This window comes from Drosophila grimshawi, unplaced genomic scaffold (assembly GCF_018153295.1).
Source record: "Drosophila grimshawi isolate 15287-2541.00 unplaced genomic scaffold, ASM1815329v1 contig_44, whole genome shotgun sequence".
In the NCBI taxonomy this organism is placed as follows: Eukaryota; Metazoa; Arthropoda; class Insecta; order Diptera; family Drosophilidae; genus Drosophila; species Drosophila grimshawi.
In genome coordinates this window covers 3,729,786-3,746,918 of record NW_025063240.1, presented here as the reverse complement: position 1 = coordinate 3,746,918, position 17,133 = coordinate 3,729,786, and the positions used below count along the sequence as shown (strand labels likewise).

The window sequence follows — 17,133 nt, the reverse complement described above, 5'->3', positions numbered from 1 at the left end:
TGTTTTCCAGCACTACGCATAGCTTAAAAATAAAGGTCATCGTATGTATTTGCCGCCTGCGGCATAGTCTGGCAACTCTAACAGTCAGCTGTTGCCATGCTTTGCTCTTGGATACGTAACATCAATAAAATACAGAAAACCACACATATTGTAACAAATAAACATGTGATTGTTGATCAATTGCGCCATTTACGTGCGCTGCGCAAGGCACCAAGTGAGTTCAGTGTGCTAGACGCAACAGCAGAACCACCACAGGATGTGGGGCTAAAAAGAAACGAGCGTCGAGATGAAATCGCCTTAGATTTTGGCAAGCGTGAAGCTCATGTTCCCACCTTCAATTTGGCTGCGCATGTAAACAACTCCAAGACACTGCAGCAGCTAATGAGTCTGGGCGTCGATCTGCATAGCATTGAGCGGCGCAAGGGTCTGGGTCAGTTTGTGCTTCGCCTGGACTTTGAGCAGAATGTGAAACCCTATTTAACTTTCCTGTCCGATCAGGGCATATCGCCGCATGACTTTGGTGTGTTGATTACCAAGAATCCACTACTATTCAAGGTGGAGCTGGATGACTTGCAGACGCGTGTCGAGTATCTGCGCAGTAAGCGTTTCTCGGATGAGGCACGTCGACGTATTTTCACCCAGAATCCATATTGGTTAATGTTCTCAACGCGACGCGTTGATCGCCGTTTGGGCTACTTTCAAAAGGAGTTCGGCCTGAGTGGGCACGATTTGCGCCTGCTGGCAACCAAGGAGCCACGACTGATTACCTACAACATGGAGCACTTGCGAAAATCTGTATTTACGTTACGCGAGGAAATGGGCTTCAGTTACAAGGAGCTGCAATCGCTAATTGTGCACAAGCCACGTCTGATGATGATACGTAGGTAAAAACATCCTTTTAAACATCTAACATACTAATAAAAGAAACTATTGCCTGTTGCAGCACCCGATGATCTCGTGGAGCGTTTCAGCTATGCTCACAACGAGATGGGCCTGAGCCATGCGCAGATCCTTCAATGTCCTGAGTTGTTGGCCTCTCGCGAGTTTCGTCTGCGTGAACGTCACGAATTTCTCAAACTGTTGGGACGTGCTCAGTATGATCCGCAAAAGGATTTGTATGTTTCACCCAGCGAAATTGTGCAAGGCAACAATTTTTATTTTGTGCGTAATGTGGCGAAAAGTGATTTGCAAACATTTGATTTGTTTTTGAAAACACGTTAATAAAAGTTTAAGTGCGCGCACACAACAGGGCTGCATTTGCTTTTGTCTGTCTGGCATCACTGTGTACGCGTTAAGTTCGGTCTTCTTCTTCCTTGCCGTGTTTCGTTTTTTGTTTTCGTCTGGTGGCAGTTTTGTTGTGCTTGCGAGCAGTCATCTTCGTGTTTTTCAACGAGCCGTTTGTGGTTAGTGCTGCATTCAAGCAGCAGCTTTAAGAGAACTACGCATTAGGTTTTTACCAGCGTGCGTAAAAGAAAATTGTATATTACACTTCTATTAAATGAAATAGCTCATTATTCACTAAGCGTATATAAAGAAACGACAGCTGCTAACTTGAGCTAAAAACATAAAACAAGAAATTAGTGCAGGCGGAACAGGAACTGTAAAAAATAAAACGCATTTTATCACGCATACACTGACACAAAATATACGACACACATACATACAAACGCATATGTCTAATACAAGGGCCGCTGTGGCGAAGAGTTTAGTTCAATCTGCATAAATTAATACTTGCACCGCAATAATAACAAACGGGTTATTATCTTTGGACGACGTGTTTAGTACAAAAATAACTAATAAAAGAATTTCGACTGCTGTACGGGCGTAGCGTACAATAATATATACAAACAAAAAACATACGTATACACAGAGAAAAAAACAAAATGTCTACGACACCAAAATCGACAGAAGATTTGCTGGGCGGTAAGTTTACAATCGCATTCAAGACACACACATACAAATATATATGAGTGTGTGTGTGGTGTGTTGGTATTTATCAATAATAATAACAATACTTTGATTTTCTATGACGTGTTATTATTATTGTTTGTATCTAGTTAAAAATAGATGTTGCTTGTAATTGTATGTTTGTATCTAGTTAAAAATAGATGTTGCTTGTAATTGTATGTTTGTATGTAAGTGCGTATGTATGTGTGTAGGTCGGCTTACTGTGTGCGCATCTCCATTGCATTTGCTCACACATGCATACAACACATATGTATACTGTTCAAGGCTCCACTTTGTTATTGCCATTCTTGTTTTGTTATGCTGTGTGTGTGTGCGTCTCTCTTGCGCAGCAGCCGTCAGACGATGACCACAACAACAAAGGCTGCCAACTTCGCAGCAGACAAAGAAGAATCGGAAATCACAGTCGGGCGAGAGGGAGTAACGCCATTCACACATACAGGCATACATACTACGTGTCTTGCATTCTGTCTTTATTTACAATTGCACTTTATTATATTTAAATATGTTCGTATATTATCGTTATTTTTATCATATTTCGCCTCATTGACGTCACGCGGCTTATTTTGACTTTACCGCAACAACACACTCATGTATTTATGCATGTGAGTGTGTGTGCTAAATTTCGCTTAAAAGCAATTGTTGGAGGGCATTTGCCTTATGGCACTTGTTTTTCATTTTTTTTGTTCTTGCTTTTTCACATAGTCCAGAAATTGCGACTTTAGCCTAGTAGCATTTTGTGTGTGACGCGGCAAGTTCATTATCAAAAACGTGTGTTGTGGTTATATATATGTATACTTCATTTATATATGTATGATAAAAGCAAGCAAATCTGAGACTATGTACATATGTATATGTATATGTGTATGTGTATGCAGTCAACAAAAGGCGGTTCATTGGGCTGAACGCTTGACAGCCTGGGATCAGGGCTTAACAGCTGCACTCTCACATACATGCATGCAAACAAATACAAAGAGAAAGAAACGAACTGCAAAAGAGAGCGAGAGGGAGAGGAGTCAGGCCATTTTGCCATTTGCCTACGTGCTGTGAGTCAGCAAGCCATGTTTGATTTGCTACCCTTAATGAACGTTTCCCGATTTCCCCGATTTACAGTTGTACCTGTTAACCTGTTTATGTGTCAGCTTTGTTATTGTTTTCGCTTCTTGTTTTGTTACCTGTTCAAATATATGATTTATTTTTGCTGTTTGTGTGCAACTTTTCAGTATTCGTTTGGTTTTCAATATATTCAGATGATCGGTCTGCTGCCACGTGAGTGTTTTAAATTTGTTTAAGTTTGTGGCGTAATTGATTGCAAACATAAAATATGTATTTATTTATTGCTGATTATCAGCATCAACTACTATATTCTACTACTGTAATTATCCCATTTGCAATCTTTGATGTTCGTTGTTGGCTTTGTTTGAACATTAAATTGGTTGATGATATTGCCATAGACAAAACAAAACATGCATCAGTAATAAACAAAACAAAACACAAACGAAACGAAACGGAAATTGTGTTGCTTTTCTCTGTTTGCCTTATCAATGGGGCTCACGCGTACACACATACACAAACTGACACACAAATACATACATACATATGTCTACGTAAACAGAACACAGACAAACAATAACAAAAATGGGGGCGGCATTTTGGTTGTTGAGCACTGGCAATGCGCAGCTGCTGAAAATAGCTGCTGCTGTTAAAACTATGAAGTGCTGCCAGCAGCGGCTATAAAAAACAGCCAAAACAAACAATAACAAAGGGTACAGCGTCTGCCCACGCGTAGCTGTTAGTGTGGCTTGAACTGTTAACATACAACTGGAGCTGTTAACACGAAAAGCTGCCAACTCTAATAATTGAAAATAAACAAAAATTTATTACCTCTGTTAAAAATAATGACGCTGTTAATTACAGCTGCACTGCTGGCCATAAAAATGCCATGTCGGATTTTTGTTTTCATCCTTTTTAATTATTGTGTACTTAATCCATTTTACAATTGATCTTATATATTTTTTTAATGATTATTACGTTACAGAATCTTGGATTGAACTGAGCACAACAGCTGCCATGGCTGGTATTAAGAGTCCCGACAGAATTACACCGCTGCCCTTTAGCAACGGTGAGGAATATTTGCGTTTGTTGCGCGAGGCACAACGCGAATCAAATCAGTCCAGTCGCGTCGTATCCCTGGCCAGTTCGAGACGCGATACACCCCACGAGAGCCCCAAAAGTCCGCCAAACAGTCCGCAATCGGAACTTTGCCCGGATGATGAGCTGCGAAATGTGTATATTAATTATTGGACAAAGGTGAGTGTGACTGAGGAGATAATCAAATGGCCTTGCCTTGTTTTGACTTGACTGTCACTTGAACTAATTATATATGCACAATCCCAAAATAGACTGGCGATAAACAAAAAGCCGATAATGGAGATTGGTTGCAGAACTGGAATCGCGGCGCCGACGAGCAGCCACCAAAGTAAGCAAGCAACCTATTTTCATATCTATATATCTATTTGTATTGGATTTAGTTAATGTGTTTACTTTTGGCTTAATTGCAGAGATTGGAAATTTGAGCGCTCCAATTCCGGAGATGAGGATGAGAAGAAGAAGAGTTCGGGTTACTCCATACGCTTAAAGCGTCTGGGTGCTAATTCGTTGTTCTCCCGCGAAATTCTCTACTCATTGCTAGTTACTAATGTCCTCTCGCTGCTGCTGGGCGCCGGTTTCGGGTAAACTTCAATTATAATCACATTTCTATTTGAAATTATGACATATGTTTATATCTACATTTATAGGATATGGCTGAGCAAGCGTGGTATACTACTTACCCGCGTGGTCATTGACTGAAAGTCGCCGTATATGTTTTAACCAACAATATAATATGCAGCACAGCAATCCAATCAATCAACGGAAAACAGAACATGCAACGTTCCATATAAATAAATACATATATATGTGGAAACATCGAGAGTGGATCAGTGTCAATAACCACAGCCAAACGTATTCCAGCTCACACCACCCAAAACAATTTTAACCTACTCATCAGATACATATATATATATATATATATATATCCATACATAAATATACATATATACTTATAGTAGCACACATAAGCATAACTATGTTATTTGTAAGCAACATAAGCTAATGCCTAGGCAGTGGGTTCAACAGATTTTTCTGTATACGTACATCTATTTTATACAGTTTTTATAAATACCAATTACCTTCATGAACAAACCTGAAGCAAAGGTCGCATTTCTCTTCGAATACAGTAAAATGATTTCAAATGATTTGAGTTCTTTAACTGTATTTGTTTTGCTGCGTCCAAAGTTGAGGAAATCATTATTCGTGACATAAAAAAGAAAGAAAAGAAGAAAGAAAAATAAGCAAGCATTCTAAGAACATTGACTTTAGTACCACGTAAACAAACATACATATATATCTGAATATTCATGTAGACATATTGTAGCTGAATAATATAGATACATATGTATATCAATTATCATATTTTCCGCGTCAGACATGTTTTGATTTTCTAGCATATAAAAGTGAAAGCTGAAGAGTTCGGCAGGGAGGCAGCTGCCCCGAGCAAAAAAAAAAATACACACGCACTCACACGTACATAGTAGTCTTAAGCTAAGAATATAACCATTTTTATATTAAAAATATTTTTCAAAATGTATTTAAAAACAATGACGTCTATTGTATTTCTAATTTATGGCCGGAAGAGTGTTGGGGAAAATTATACAAAGAGCGCAAATTAAATAATACTATATCAAAACGATCACAAATTCATCACTTTAATATATGCTTGCTTTTGTTGTGAAATTCAACTTGACTGTCAACAAATGACTAACTTGCGAGTGTGGAAATTTCACGATTATACATTTTGTTTTCGTCCGTCGATGATTATCAGTTTTAATGGAACTGTCATAACGATTGATTATAACAACACACGCTTTAATATTATTCAATATGCCGGAACACATATAAATAATTTCTATATATATTTATACATATTAGCAATCGGGAAAGTATCGAAGAGGTAGAGCTCCATTATAATATTTAACCTGATTCAGCTAGTTATAACCAAGTAGAACTGTAATTTCAGACACAAAAACAATTTTTTTTTTAATATTCAGTTGCATATATATTTAATAATATATATTTCAGATTTAAAAAAAGTTTTTAAATTAATTTGCATATATATAATGCAATATAATATTCAACCCGCTTCAGTTAACTATATACGAGTAGAACTGTAAACTCCCCCACGAAAAAAAGTTCATTTTTAAATTTGCATAGCATTTAATTTGTATTAAGTAATAGTGACTAAATACTTAGGTGATTAACACAGTTTCAAAACTAATACATAAATGGCGAATCGAGCCAATTGTGGGTTTAACACTATTTATAGGGGGTATTCGCTGTCGAGTATGCTCAATAACACAGTTGACTTAAACAATATTCAATAATTGCTTGTTTATATCTTGGCAAATTAGGGAAGCGATCGCCAAGTGATCGCCTCTGATTTGATTTCATGCTATTCGACAGCCATTCAAAAGGTGAATTTGTGAATTGTGACAAATAATTTGCCAAATTTAAGTACAGCACATGATAATATATATATAACTACATATGTTTATATAATTGTATATATATATATATATAGATGGTTATCTAAAGATCATATAACTACTACGTTTGAGCCCGTTGCGTAGACATCGAGAGTGTGTGAAAAAGTGTGTAAATTGTTTTTCTTTGTTTTCCTTTTTTACTAAATTGATGTGCTAGAAGAGAATTGAGCCTTAGCCGGGGCTATTCCTTGCCAGCATCGGCTCGGCCTTGTGCGGTGGGAGTGGTGGCCTCTGCGCTCTCTGCTGTTGCAGGTGGCGGTGGCGGTGGTGTTGGAGTACGCAATGCACGCTCAAAGTCAGCCACCAGATCATCATCCTCATGCCACTGTTGCAGTTCCTCCGGCTGCCAATTGTCCAGCGCTGCATTCACATCGTACTGCGGCGATTGCAGCGATTCCCCTGTCACATTCACCAGCCGGCTGCGCAATCTATTCGAGATTTGCTCCAGTTCTGTAAATTTGCGCTTAATGGCCTGGCCGAGCTGCAAGTGCCGCAACTCCGGCAATTGCTCAAACTGATCGATGGCATTGTCCACACTGCCTGGAACGGGAGCAGGCAACGCTTGAACATGCACCTCGAGGCCACCAGTCACACGACCATTGAAGTCGACAATGTTGTGCCAACCAGTGGGAAAACCACCGGCGCTGCTGCGATTCAGATTCAAAGCGGCAAAACCAATGATAGCATCCTCCAAAGGAGTCGGTTCACTGCTTGTGCCCGCACTCAACGCCGTCTTCTTCCACACCTTCAAAATAAACAGTTTCTGGGGCTGCCCAAATGATTGAGAAAGGTATTTATTAATAAAGGACGATAATGGAGATTCCCATTCTCTACTCACATTGCTCAGGTAATCGACAGACACCTGCACTTGGAACTTGCTGTGCCATTGCGGTGTCGTTGACAGTTCCACAATGGGCGTGGCATAGACTAAGCCCTCGTGCGACTTGTACGTCTGCTGCCCACTGCAATCCAGAGCCTGAAAGGTCACATAAGTGTTTGGGGGCTCATTGGGCGGAAAACGTTTGGCTGCCGCCTGCCGCTTGGCCTGCTGCTTCTTGCCACTCTTGCCATAGCCAGGATTTAGAGGCAACCCAGCAGCACCCACAATTTGCAAACTGAAGCTAAACGGGGAGTTGGTGACTGGTGGCGGAATCTTCTCAAGCGTTGAAGTTGTCACAGTTGCGGCTGTTGCTGGGGCAGCGAGCGCATTTTGGAGCATGTCCAGCAGATCTGTGGTGCGTCGCAGTGGTTGCTGATTGTTGTCCGGATCGAAACCGCGCAGCTGCTTCAATTGTGCGATCTGCGATTCGCTGCCAATTGCCAGCAGCACTTTGAGCTCGCCCAGCTGCTTTTGGGTCTCCGGATGCACAATGGGCGTCCAGCCATCAATGGAAATGACGGGCAACTGCAATAAATTAATTTTTAAATTGTAATTTTTATTTTATATTCTCAATTCCTACCTTGCCCTTGCACAGGTGATTGGTAATGCTGTCATCTCTGTAGGCGATGTAAAATTGATGCAGTGGCAGATGCACTTGTCCACCCAGTGGACGCACCTCCAGCATTAACTGTTGTCGCTCCACGCTATGCAGAAACTTCTCGTCGTTGAGGATGGCGAACTGTTCCTTTAGCTGAAAGGCGCCATCCGGATTCATTTGGACGCTGAGTGGCTGCGATTGCCAGAAGGGTTGGAGCACCAGTTCCTTGCTGTTGCCGGCATCGCTGGCGGAGAGATGACGTGTCTCACTGGCATAGATATAGCCACGCAACAGACGCACTTTGCTCGTCTCGGCCATGAAGTTGACTATCTCCAATGAGACTTTGTTATTCGCTGTTGGCGGCGTGGTTGCAGTTGCCCTTGAGGAGTCCCTGTTGTTGCTGTTGCCGTTGCAATTATTGTTGCCTACAGCAGAAGAGAGAAAACAGAACGAGATCAGCGAGATTATGTAGCTGCCCCTTGATCCCCAGTGCGATTGCATAACAATATTGAAAATGCGCAGATGTAACGAATACGTTGCATCGCATGATAAGTGAATCAATCACATTGAACCAGGAACCGGGAATGTGCCTGGATTTTATACTAGATTGCATAGACTACACTGGGGGCAGAGTGGGGAACCGATATTTTGGCCAGGCCAATAATTGGAATACTAATAAAGCATAGTGGAATGATATAAGCGATTAAATTCAAATATAATCTTCAATTAACTTGGGTAGATGAATAACTAAGTAAAATAATATATTAATTATTCAAAAAATATTAAGTTATAAAGTAAGAAACGCATAAAAAAATAACCTTAATTTCCATAAATTCTTGAAAATAAATATCATATAAATATGTATGACTAAATAAAAATATTAAATAATATACTTAAAAATACTTTCATGCTATGCACTTTGAAATAAAAAAAACATCTAATTAAAAAATTAAATTATTATTTTGTTTGTAACTTAAAGTAGATTTAAGGTGATTTCGAATAGTTTTCTGTTTTTTTTTTTGACTATTCCTCCTATTCTAATCCCCCAGAAATATTAAAAGTATTTCTGATTATTTTAAGTTTAAACAACTTAAAAAAAAGTAAAACATAAAAGGATAGAATTGCATACAAAATGTTTGTTTTGGTTGAAGAAATGCGTTAAGCGTTCTTAGATGACCAATAAAATCTTTCATATAGCTTAATAATTAACAGAATAAATAGACTAACGATCTTTCACCCAACAATAAAGGTCGATTTCTGTTAATAGTGCTTTTTTATGCTCTGCTTAACACAAGTGAGTAAATTTCCCACATCTACTTAACATTTGTAAAAATCCTTCTAAACTAAATTCACTTACCACGATCAGTGTTAATATTTGTATGCTATGTGCAATACTAGCAAGTAATTTCCCACTTCTACTTAACATCTGTAAACATTCTTCTAAACAAAATTCACTATCAACGATCTCTGTTAATAGTATGTTATGCTTAACATAAATGAATAAATTTCCCACTTCTACTTAACATATGCAAGCAAGTTTTTTTCAAGCCACTGCGGGGCGCAACTTAAAATGTATTTATATAAACATGCAAACAATGATATAAGAATATAACTGTAAATATTGTCATGTGTAGCTGTGTGATTAGGGATTAAAATAAAAAAAGACGAAAAAATAGTATTGTTTTGTTCGTTTGCAAATAAAATAAAATTTTTTATTGAGTTTAACAAGATGTGCATCAATTTAAAGACGCCAACCAGTAGATGATAAAGCCTGATTAGGAGCAGCAGAGGCAACAGATACGTTGTCAATAAAATGACTTCTGTGTGCAATTTGTTGTTGTTGTCGATGTAGCAGTTGTTGTTGTTGTGTTGGTGTTGTTGTTGGTTGCACCCACGCAAATTTAGTCATATATATTCACCTGCGGCAGCTGCACTGTTGTTGTTCTTATTATTGTTGCCACTGCTATTGTTGTTGTTGTTGCCACCCTCAGCTGGTGTCTGTCCATTGGTAACAGTCTTGCAGTGCATCAGTTGCTGATCGGCACGCAAACTGATCTTCAGATACAAGCTGGCCAAGTGGAGATCCCTTCGCTGGACGGCGATGCATTTGCACTGTTCCAGCAGTGAGGCTTGGTAAAGTTCTGCCAAAGGCAAGCAGCCCATGCCGAGCATCTCGTTGAGGCAGGTGCCAGGCTCGCGCCACCAGATCGTAAAATTAATGCTGCCCATTTCATTGCCGCTCTCCAGCATCTCAGATACTTGCACCTGGCGCTGCTGGGTCTGTCCGAAACGGGTGCATTGCGTCAGGCTTTGGAACTTCTCCGATTCGAATTGCATTAGGTGAAACATCGGAGCACGTGGCACAGACTTGATCAACTCCTTGGACAACTGACATTCGACGGTGAAAATGGGTCGCACTTCGGTTTGGAGTAGCTCCATGAGTTTGGTGCCCTCCGCTTGCAGGGTTAAGGCCTCCAGATGTAGTTGCAAGGCATTCACCTGTTTGAAAAGCTCCGGCGTGGCCTGATCTTGGGGTCGAGCCATGCATTCTGCTGCTGGTAGCTCCTCCTCCTCCACCTGTTCCGGCAGCTCCTGCTCCGTCCACAGTTGCTCCACTTTATTCAGATGCTGCTGCTTCTTTAGCTGATCCATTGAGGTGGGCTCAACGGCGGTGGCAAACAATGCAACCAGATCAGCATCTAATTTCTTCATAGCCTCCATTAGCTCGACTTTAGCTGGCGCAGCAACGGCTGAGGATGCGACTGACTTGGCTGCTGATGTACCTGCAAAATTTAATTTTTAATTTCTCATTAAGTGTGTCAGTCAACAACGTGGTTCGAGCAACTTTACAATTTCTCTCAAATTTAAACGGCGAACGAACGCGCGTCCGATCTCGTCAACGTGCTTATTGGAAATGACGACAGAATTGGGTAGCCGCCGCTTATTTAATGCCGACACCGAAGCCGCCGGCAACAGCAGTCAGCATATTAATCGCAGTTTATACTTTGCTTGCCCATTTCCGTACTCACGCTTGTGCTCTCTCTCTCCCTCTCTCTCTTTCGTTTTGAGGCGCTCTCTCCCGCTCACAAGACGAAAGTTCAGTTAAAAGCTCAACGATGTTGAAATACTCTCAAATTGTATAATGGTATAACATCTGGGTATTCTTCTTTTTATTTACTTACATACTAATCTAAACTCTGCGGTTATTTATCCATTTATATTTCCGTGTACAAAAAGGAAATTGAGAATTTATTACATCCGAAAGTTTTCCAAAAATTTTTAAACTATTAGATATATGTAATATAAAAGTCTTCAATTTTGAGTTGTATTTAAGTGTGCACTTCTAGTTTCGTAGACTCTATTTTATATATTTTATTTCATAATGCGCTCAAAACCGTCTATAACAGCTAATATGTACTTAATTTGAATGTGTGTAGCAAGTTTGGCAACATAACTCAACAAAGTTTAGGAATTTCGCATTTTAACTTGCCATTGGAAAAGTTCAGCGACATATGGAATATTTATGCAACATTGCCTGTCTAATCTACTCAAAATATTTACAATTTTCCAAGTTGCGTTCTTTCTTATTCTTTTCTTCTTTTTTTTTTGCGCATAGCAACAGTGAGAGATAGCAAATTGTAAGAGATAAGAGTTTTTCTGGGTTCAATCACATTACCATTAGGAGATTCCATAACAGACAGAAAACTACATCTCATTAAAACACATACATATTCACATAGAAATAAAACAGTCGCCAAAAGGCAATTGAGAAGTGAAAGGTGAAATGTTACGAAAGAAAATGAAAAATGTTCTCTCTTTTATCAAGGCCTAGGCTTATTGATTACAGCTTTGCAATTATGCATATATATACATGTATGTGTGTGTGACTTACTGTTTTTCCATCAGCGCGGGCAAACTGTTTTTCTAACACTGTAGAACGAAAAGTAACACACACACACATATATATACAAATTCACATGCGCTTCTGACAAAGCATTGTAGTGATATACAAACATACACACAATGTATCAGATATCATATAACTTTAGATCATAAAACATTTATCCATCTGTTTCTAGTTGTCGGCTTTTCTTTCACTGGCCTTCAAAATCTGAGACAGATTGTTTTATCTGGGCAAAAAAAAAAGCACAGCCGGCGAGCTGGCGATGACTGGGACAACAAAAACAAGAGTGGAACAGAGCATGAAAGAATTCACTGAGATAAACTCGTTGTGTGGTGGTGTGAGTGTATCACAGCTTTTGTGAGAACTGGAGCGGACTTTACAGTTGCAGCGCATTGGGATGTTCTTAAATCCGCAATTTGTTTGAATAATATTTCTATGATTATTAACCCTGCAGTTTTAACTGCTTATCGGTTAAGCGATATTCTCTCTTTGTCTCTCTCTCTCTCTGCTAAGTATTTCAATGTGTGTGTGAGTACGTGTGAGTAACTGCACGTGTTTTACACTATTTGTGGGTTTTTGGTGTTTCGTTTTGACTTGTTTATTCGTATTCTCTTCATTGCTTTGGCAGACGCACCGCAATGGAAAGTTTTGCGATGCAAGAAATATGTACAAGGAATTGGGGAAACTACGGCAAACAGCATTCTGTTAACTATTTTGAGCCTGCTATTTTTTTTAATAAATTAAAATGAGACAAACATTTAATTGTCAAGGCGAAAGTGATACAAACAAAATAAAAATTACATAAGAGTCAACAAACTGTTAAGAACTTGTGGCCAATTTTCATAGCCAATATATATACATATACATATACATATATATATATATATTTATTTATTTATGTGTTAACCTATGCTGAAATGTATAAATAACATGAAACTGCCGCATAAACCAAAATAAACAGAATGCTTCGGCGTTGGCAGAGACGCGAAGAAACGTCAACGAACTTAAGAGCGTCATAGTTAGTGAGTAGGTGCGAGCGAGAGAGAACACGCACGCAAGAGAACGAAAAAGCTTTGCATAAAACAAAAAAACAAGAGTGAACTCACCCGAAATGCGCTCGCCCGTCTGCGATTGAGAACAGTTTTTGATGGTCAACTGCTGATGATGATGGTGATCCTGCAGCAGCGCAGCTGGCGGCGGCACTGCAGCAGCAGCAACAACAGCAGCCGACCCCAAACGAACGGTTTTATTACCGCTGGCGGCAGCGGCAGCGGCAAATAACATTTTGTGTCGCAATTGTATTTGAGCGACTCTCAGCTGCTGTTGCTGTTGCACTTGACCCGACGTGCCACTGCTCGCCACGTGACGATATAAAGCATAAATTTTGGTTTTATATACGAAATTGCAACCGTTGATGACGATGACGTTGTATTCACGCAGCAGTGACGCCGGCAACGACAAATCTGCTGCTGCTCTGATGGGCGGCCTTTGATCGTGGGCGTGGTCCTTGGCGGCGCTGCTGCTGCGGGTTCTGCTTCTGCTTAATAGGTGGACACTTGCGCAAATAGTCTAAGAATAGCTGCGAGGCTTTCACTCGCTCACACACTCTTAATTTATTATTATTATGATTATGCTGCTATGTCTTCTTTGCTGCCTTTGGCTATGCCTCTTAACACCGCAAAGCTTTTTGATGCTGCTGTCGCTGCAAGCGTCACAGCTGATGCTGACGCCCGCCTGCCTGCAGATGATTTTTGTGTGCTGTTACAGAACACACAGCACCCAAAGCCGCCCCCTCGTTCGTACCGTTTTTTTTTTTTTTTGGTACAATGGCGAGGCTTTCGGTTTCCCAGGGCTTTTCGGTTAAGGGACGACTACGACGATGCTGACGTTTGCGCTTTGATCGATTTATCTGTTATGAAATTCGATTTCTATATATGAGAGTGTTACGATTTCCAATTCTGTCACTCTTACAATTCACACTTTTTTAACACTTCCGTGTATTGCAGCATTCAAATTCAAACTTGTCTATATGCAACATTTGCCATTTTTGTGTTAGCGCGCTGCATCACACACACACACATGCACACAATCACCAACACAAACACTTACACAAATGCCGATTTGGTATTGAAACGCGTGCACTTTTTTCACTGGTATTTTGCCTATAGGAAGTTGGCACTTGAATCGAATTTTCAGCCGCTTTCAGCCGTGCGAATTTTCCGCGTCGCGACGCTTGCACAGGCGTAAGGTTGAAGGAAAACTGCAAAAGCTTTTGCCGCTAGGAAATAAGAATTACCTCAAAAATGTTTGCAAGTGTTGCCTGCATCTGTCGAAATGTGACTTTGTTTTGATTATTTCTAGGGTTGCGCAGCGCAAACCTGATCTGGCAGCACTGTTCAAGTATTGCATAATGTTGTGCAGCACAGCAGCCAGTGTTGGTAGACGTATGTGCTGAAGTCTTAAAAATAAATATATAACATTTTACATAGCCAAATAAATATAAATAATGTATATCTTTATGTTATGTGATTTTTTCTTTTTCGTTTAAGTTGTAGACATTTTATTTAAAGTGATAAACGCACTAATTATTTCCAATTCACAATATTTTTTAAGCAAACAAACGCAGCTCTTCGCGAGCCTCAATCGTTTTTGGGGGCGAAGCTGCCTCAAATTCACCCAATTCCGCATCATAGTACAAGGCGGCGCGATAGGGACGTAGCTCCCACGGCACCTGCTCCTCCATGGTGGTCAGTTGCACGCCCAAATCCTCCAGCGTGGGCACACCAGGCAACACCTTATCGGTGATGGCCTCGCGCTCAATGCGATCCAGATGCAGTCCACCAACGGGCGCTCCGGGGCAAATCAGACTGGTCAAACGAGCCTTCAACTTGAAGGTGGGATCCCAGCGCATATCGTAACGCTGATAGCCCCAACGTTTCTGATCCTTGCGCATCAGCCGATGGAACCAGTCGACCAGCTCGCTCAACTGATAACGTTTTGGACTGTAAATTTAAAACAGTATTTTAAAAAGAATTGAATGAGAATCATAAAAAAGTAATGCCTACCTTATATATTTATATATTATATTATTTAATATATTATATTTTTAATATGTTTTTATCTTTCTGACTTTGGTCAAGATCTGATTTGGTCTAATTTTCTTTTTTTTTTTGCATCTAAATATCCGCAGAAATCTTATAAATCTTTTAAATATTCCTTATTTTTTTAATTTAAATGTAATTTTGAATTTAATTGAATCTATCTTTTACTTTATGTAATTTTTTTTGTTGACTGACTTTAGTTGATATTATTTATTTATTTACAAATATACATTTATTTACTGTATAAATTATTTATTTTTTAATGTGCATTATTTATTTTATATATATATATATATAAATATATTAAATAAATCAATAAATAAAAAGATCTTAACCAGATTTCATTTAACTGAGGCCAATTTGCTTAGACAGACAGATCTAATCAAGAAATCCGGTAATTTTACTCTACTCCTCCAAAGATATAAGAGAAACTGAGCTTACCCCACAGCCTGGTAGATGCGACCGGCGCTGTCCGGATCCTTGGCGGCATTGACAATCGCCTGTGCCACATCCGAAACGAAGACGGGTTGCTTTACGGTGAGCTCCCCATTATGCCACAGTGGCATCGAGCGGAATTGACGCCGCCAGATGTGTGCATAGTAACGCAAGAAGCGATCCTCGGAGCCGTAGATATCCGCCGGACGTATAATCGTTGCATTGGGGAAGGCATCGCGCACTTGGAGCTCACCCTCGTACTTGGACTTGAGCCACTGGCTGCCGCCTGAGATGCAATGCGCCTTTGGATTGGCCTCAGCATTCAGCGCGGACAGGTGAATAAAACGCTCCACGCCGGAATCGCGACAAATGCTACAAATCAAAATTTAAATTCAGTTCGGGTTTCTAATTCCATCATTGCTTACCTAGCCAGTCGAGCGGCGCCATTGACATTGACATCCTTGAACTTGAAGTTCTTCGTCTCGTAATCGCGTCCCACCAAGTTGATGACCACATTCGAATGCTTTACTGCATCGCGAATGGAACGCGGATCCTCCAAATTATAGAAATGGAAGAGCACCTGCCCCAGATCACCGCATACCTTGAGGCGAATCACGTCGGACTCATCGCCGCGATAGGGCAAAATCATTTGGGTGCCCGACTTCCCCAGCTTGTTGCAGACATAGCGGCCGACAAAACCAGTGGCACCGAAAACGGTGGCAACGATTCCATTGAAACTGCTGCGTCCGCCGGTGCCTCGCTTCATGGCGGCCACATTTGTCGTCTTCAGCGGACGGGGGGCATCCGCATCGGGTGGCGCAGCGGCAGCGCTGTAGCTGCGCAGGCACAGCACACCGATGACACCGGTGCCATGGTGCTCTGAGAAAAAATATTAAATCAAAATCAGATCAGCAAATTGCAACGGACATTACATAATTTTTTTGGCGAGAAGCAGTTGGATTTTGGGTGCTGAGCAGCGTCACTTACTCGCCAGCTGCATGTTCCTAGTTAGTACTATGGCAGCCATTATACAGTGGCGCACAACACACCAACTAGCTTGGTTAATTTATAGTTATATTTTATGTATTCCACGCAGATTCCACGTCCGGTGGTCGCAACAATAAAAACACAGCCCGAGATGTCAGCAGCAGGCTAGTGTGACCGAATATTCGAACATAAAATACCAATGGAACAAAAAAATACTGTGCACAATAATCGATGGTCGATGAACGAAATGCTCGGTGCTGCCAGATCCGTTAGAAAGTTTTGCCGAATTCAAATTTCGGCGGTTCTTGGTTCTTATCATGTATAAACAGAAATAAAAAAAATATATAAATATATATATATATATATATAAACATACATAGTGCTAAGTATCTGCAAACATTGCTTATAATATTTATTACCTGACGTGCCACACTTTAGCTGCTATAACTACACACGCCTTTTTATTTTTTATCTAATGTGCGTGTTTATTGCATTTTCCAGCGCAAATTGAATTCTGCATGTCTGTGAGAGAATTATAAAAACATTTGTTAAACACAAGTTGGACAGTTTGCGTTAAACTGTCGTCGACTACAAACCGCAGTACTATATACATATTAAAT

General features: G+C 40.2%; 4 protein-coding genes across 6 annotated transcripts; 2 read left to right on the top strand and 2 right to left on the bottom strand.

Annotated features, from left to right (window-relative positions):
* The first annotated feature begins 88 nt into the window (after positions 1-88).
* On the top strand, positions 89-1,246 carry LOC6556411 (transcription termination factor 3, mitochondrial). The gene is made up of 2 exons (XM_001985310.2): positions 89-880; positions 944-1,246. The coding sequence occupies exons 1-2, from the start codon at positions 97-99 to the stop codon at positions 1,219-1,221; spliced, it is 1,062 nt and encodes a 353-aa protein (XP_001985346.1). The 5' UTR covers positions 89-96; the 3' UTR covers positions 1,222-1,246.
* Positions 1,247-1,347: 101 nt separating this feature from the next.
* On the top strand, positions 1,348-5,664 carry LOC6556407. Of its 2 annotated transcripts, none has more exons than XM_001985311.3 (5): positions 1,348-1,923; positions 4,004-4,275; positions 4,368-4,444; positions 4,527-4,697; positions 4,764-5,664. In XM_001985311.3, exons 1-5 carry the CDS (start codon positions 1,884-1,886, stop codon positions 4,813-4,815), a joined length of 612 nt encoding a protein of 203 aa, XP_001985347.1. In that variant the 5' UTR covers positions 1,348-1,883; the 3' UTR covers positions 4,816-5,664. The 2 variants fall into 2 exon arrangements, with proteins under 2 accessions (XP_001985347.1, XP_032590674.1); XM_032734783.2 differs by lacking the exon at positions 1,348-1,923 and adding an exon at positions 3,190-3,234.
* A 595-nt stretch (positions 5,665-6,259) lies between these two features.
* On the bottom strand, positions 6,260-14,042 carry LOC6556539. 2 transcript variants are annotated; one of them, XM_001985312.3, is made up of 5 exons: positions 13,097-14,042; positions 10,006-10,869; positions 8,069-8,511; positions 7,447-8,013; positions 6,260-7,377 (listed from the first exon to the last, which is right to left on the bottom strand). In XM_001985312.3, the coding sequence occupies exons 1-5, from the start codon at positions 13,272-13,274 to the stop codon at positions 6,790-6,792; spliced, it is 2,640 nt and encodes an 879-aa protein (XP_001985348.1). In that variant the 5' UTR covers positions 13,275-14,042; the 3' UTR covers positions 6,260-6,789. The 2 variants fall into 2 exon arrangements, with proteins under 2 accessions (XP_001985348.1, XP_043071575.1); XM_043215640.1 differs by lacking the exons at positions 6,260-7,377; positions 7,447-8,013; positions 8,069-8,511; positions 13,097-14,042 and adding an exon at positions 10,937-11,022 and having other exon boundaries at positions 9,765-10,869.
* Positions 14,043-14,535: 493 nt separating this feature from the next.
* LOC6556586 (NADH dehydrogenase [ubiquinone] 1 alpha subcomplex subunit 9, mitochondrial) lies at positions 14,536-16,709 on the bottom strand. Its single transcript, XM_001985313.3, has 4 exons — positions 16,514-16,709; positions 15,952-16,405; positions 15,533-15,898; positions 14,536-14,992 (listed from the first exon to the last, which is right to left on the bottom strand). The coding sequence occupies exons 1-4, from the start codon at positions 16,551-16,553 to the stop codon at positions 14,599-14,601; spliced, it is 1,254 nt and encodes a 417-aa protein (XP_001985349.1). The 5' UTR covers positions 16,554-16,709; the 3' UTR covers positions 14,536-14,598.
* Positions 16,710-17,133: the final 424 nt, after the last annotated feature.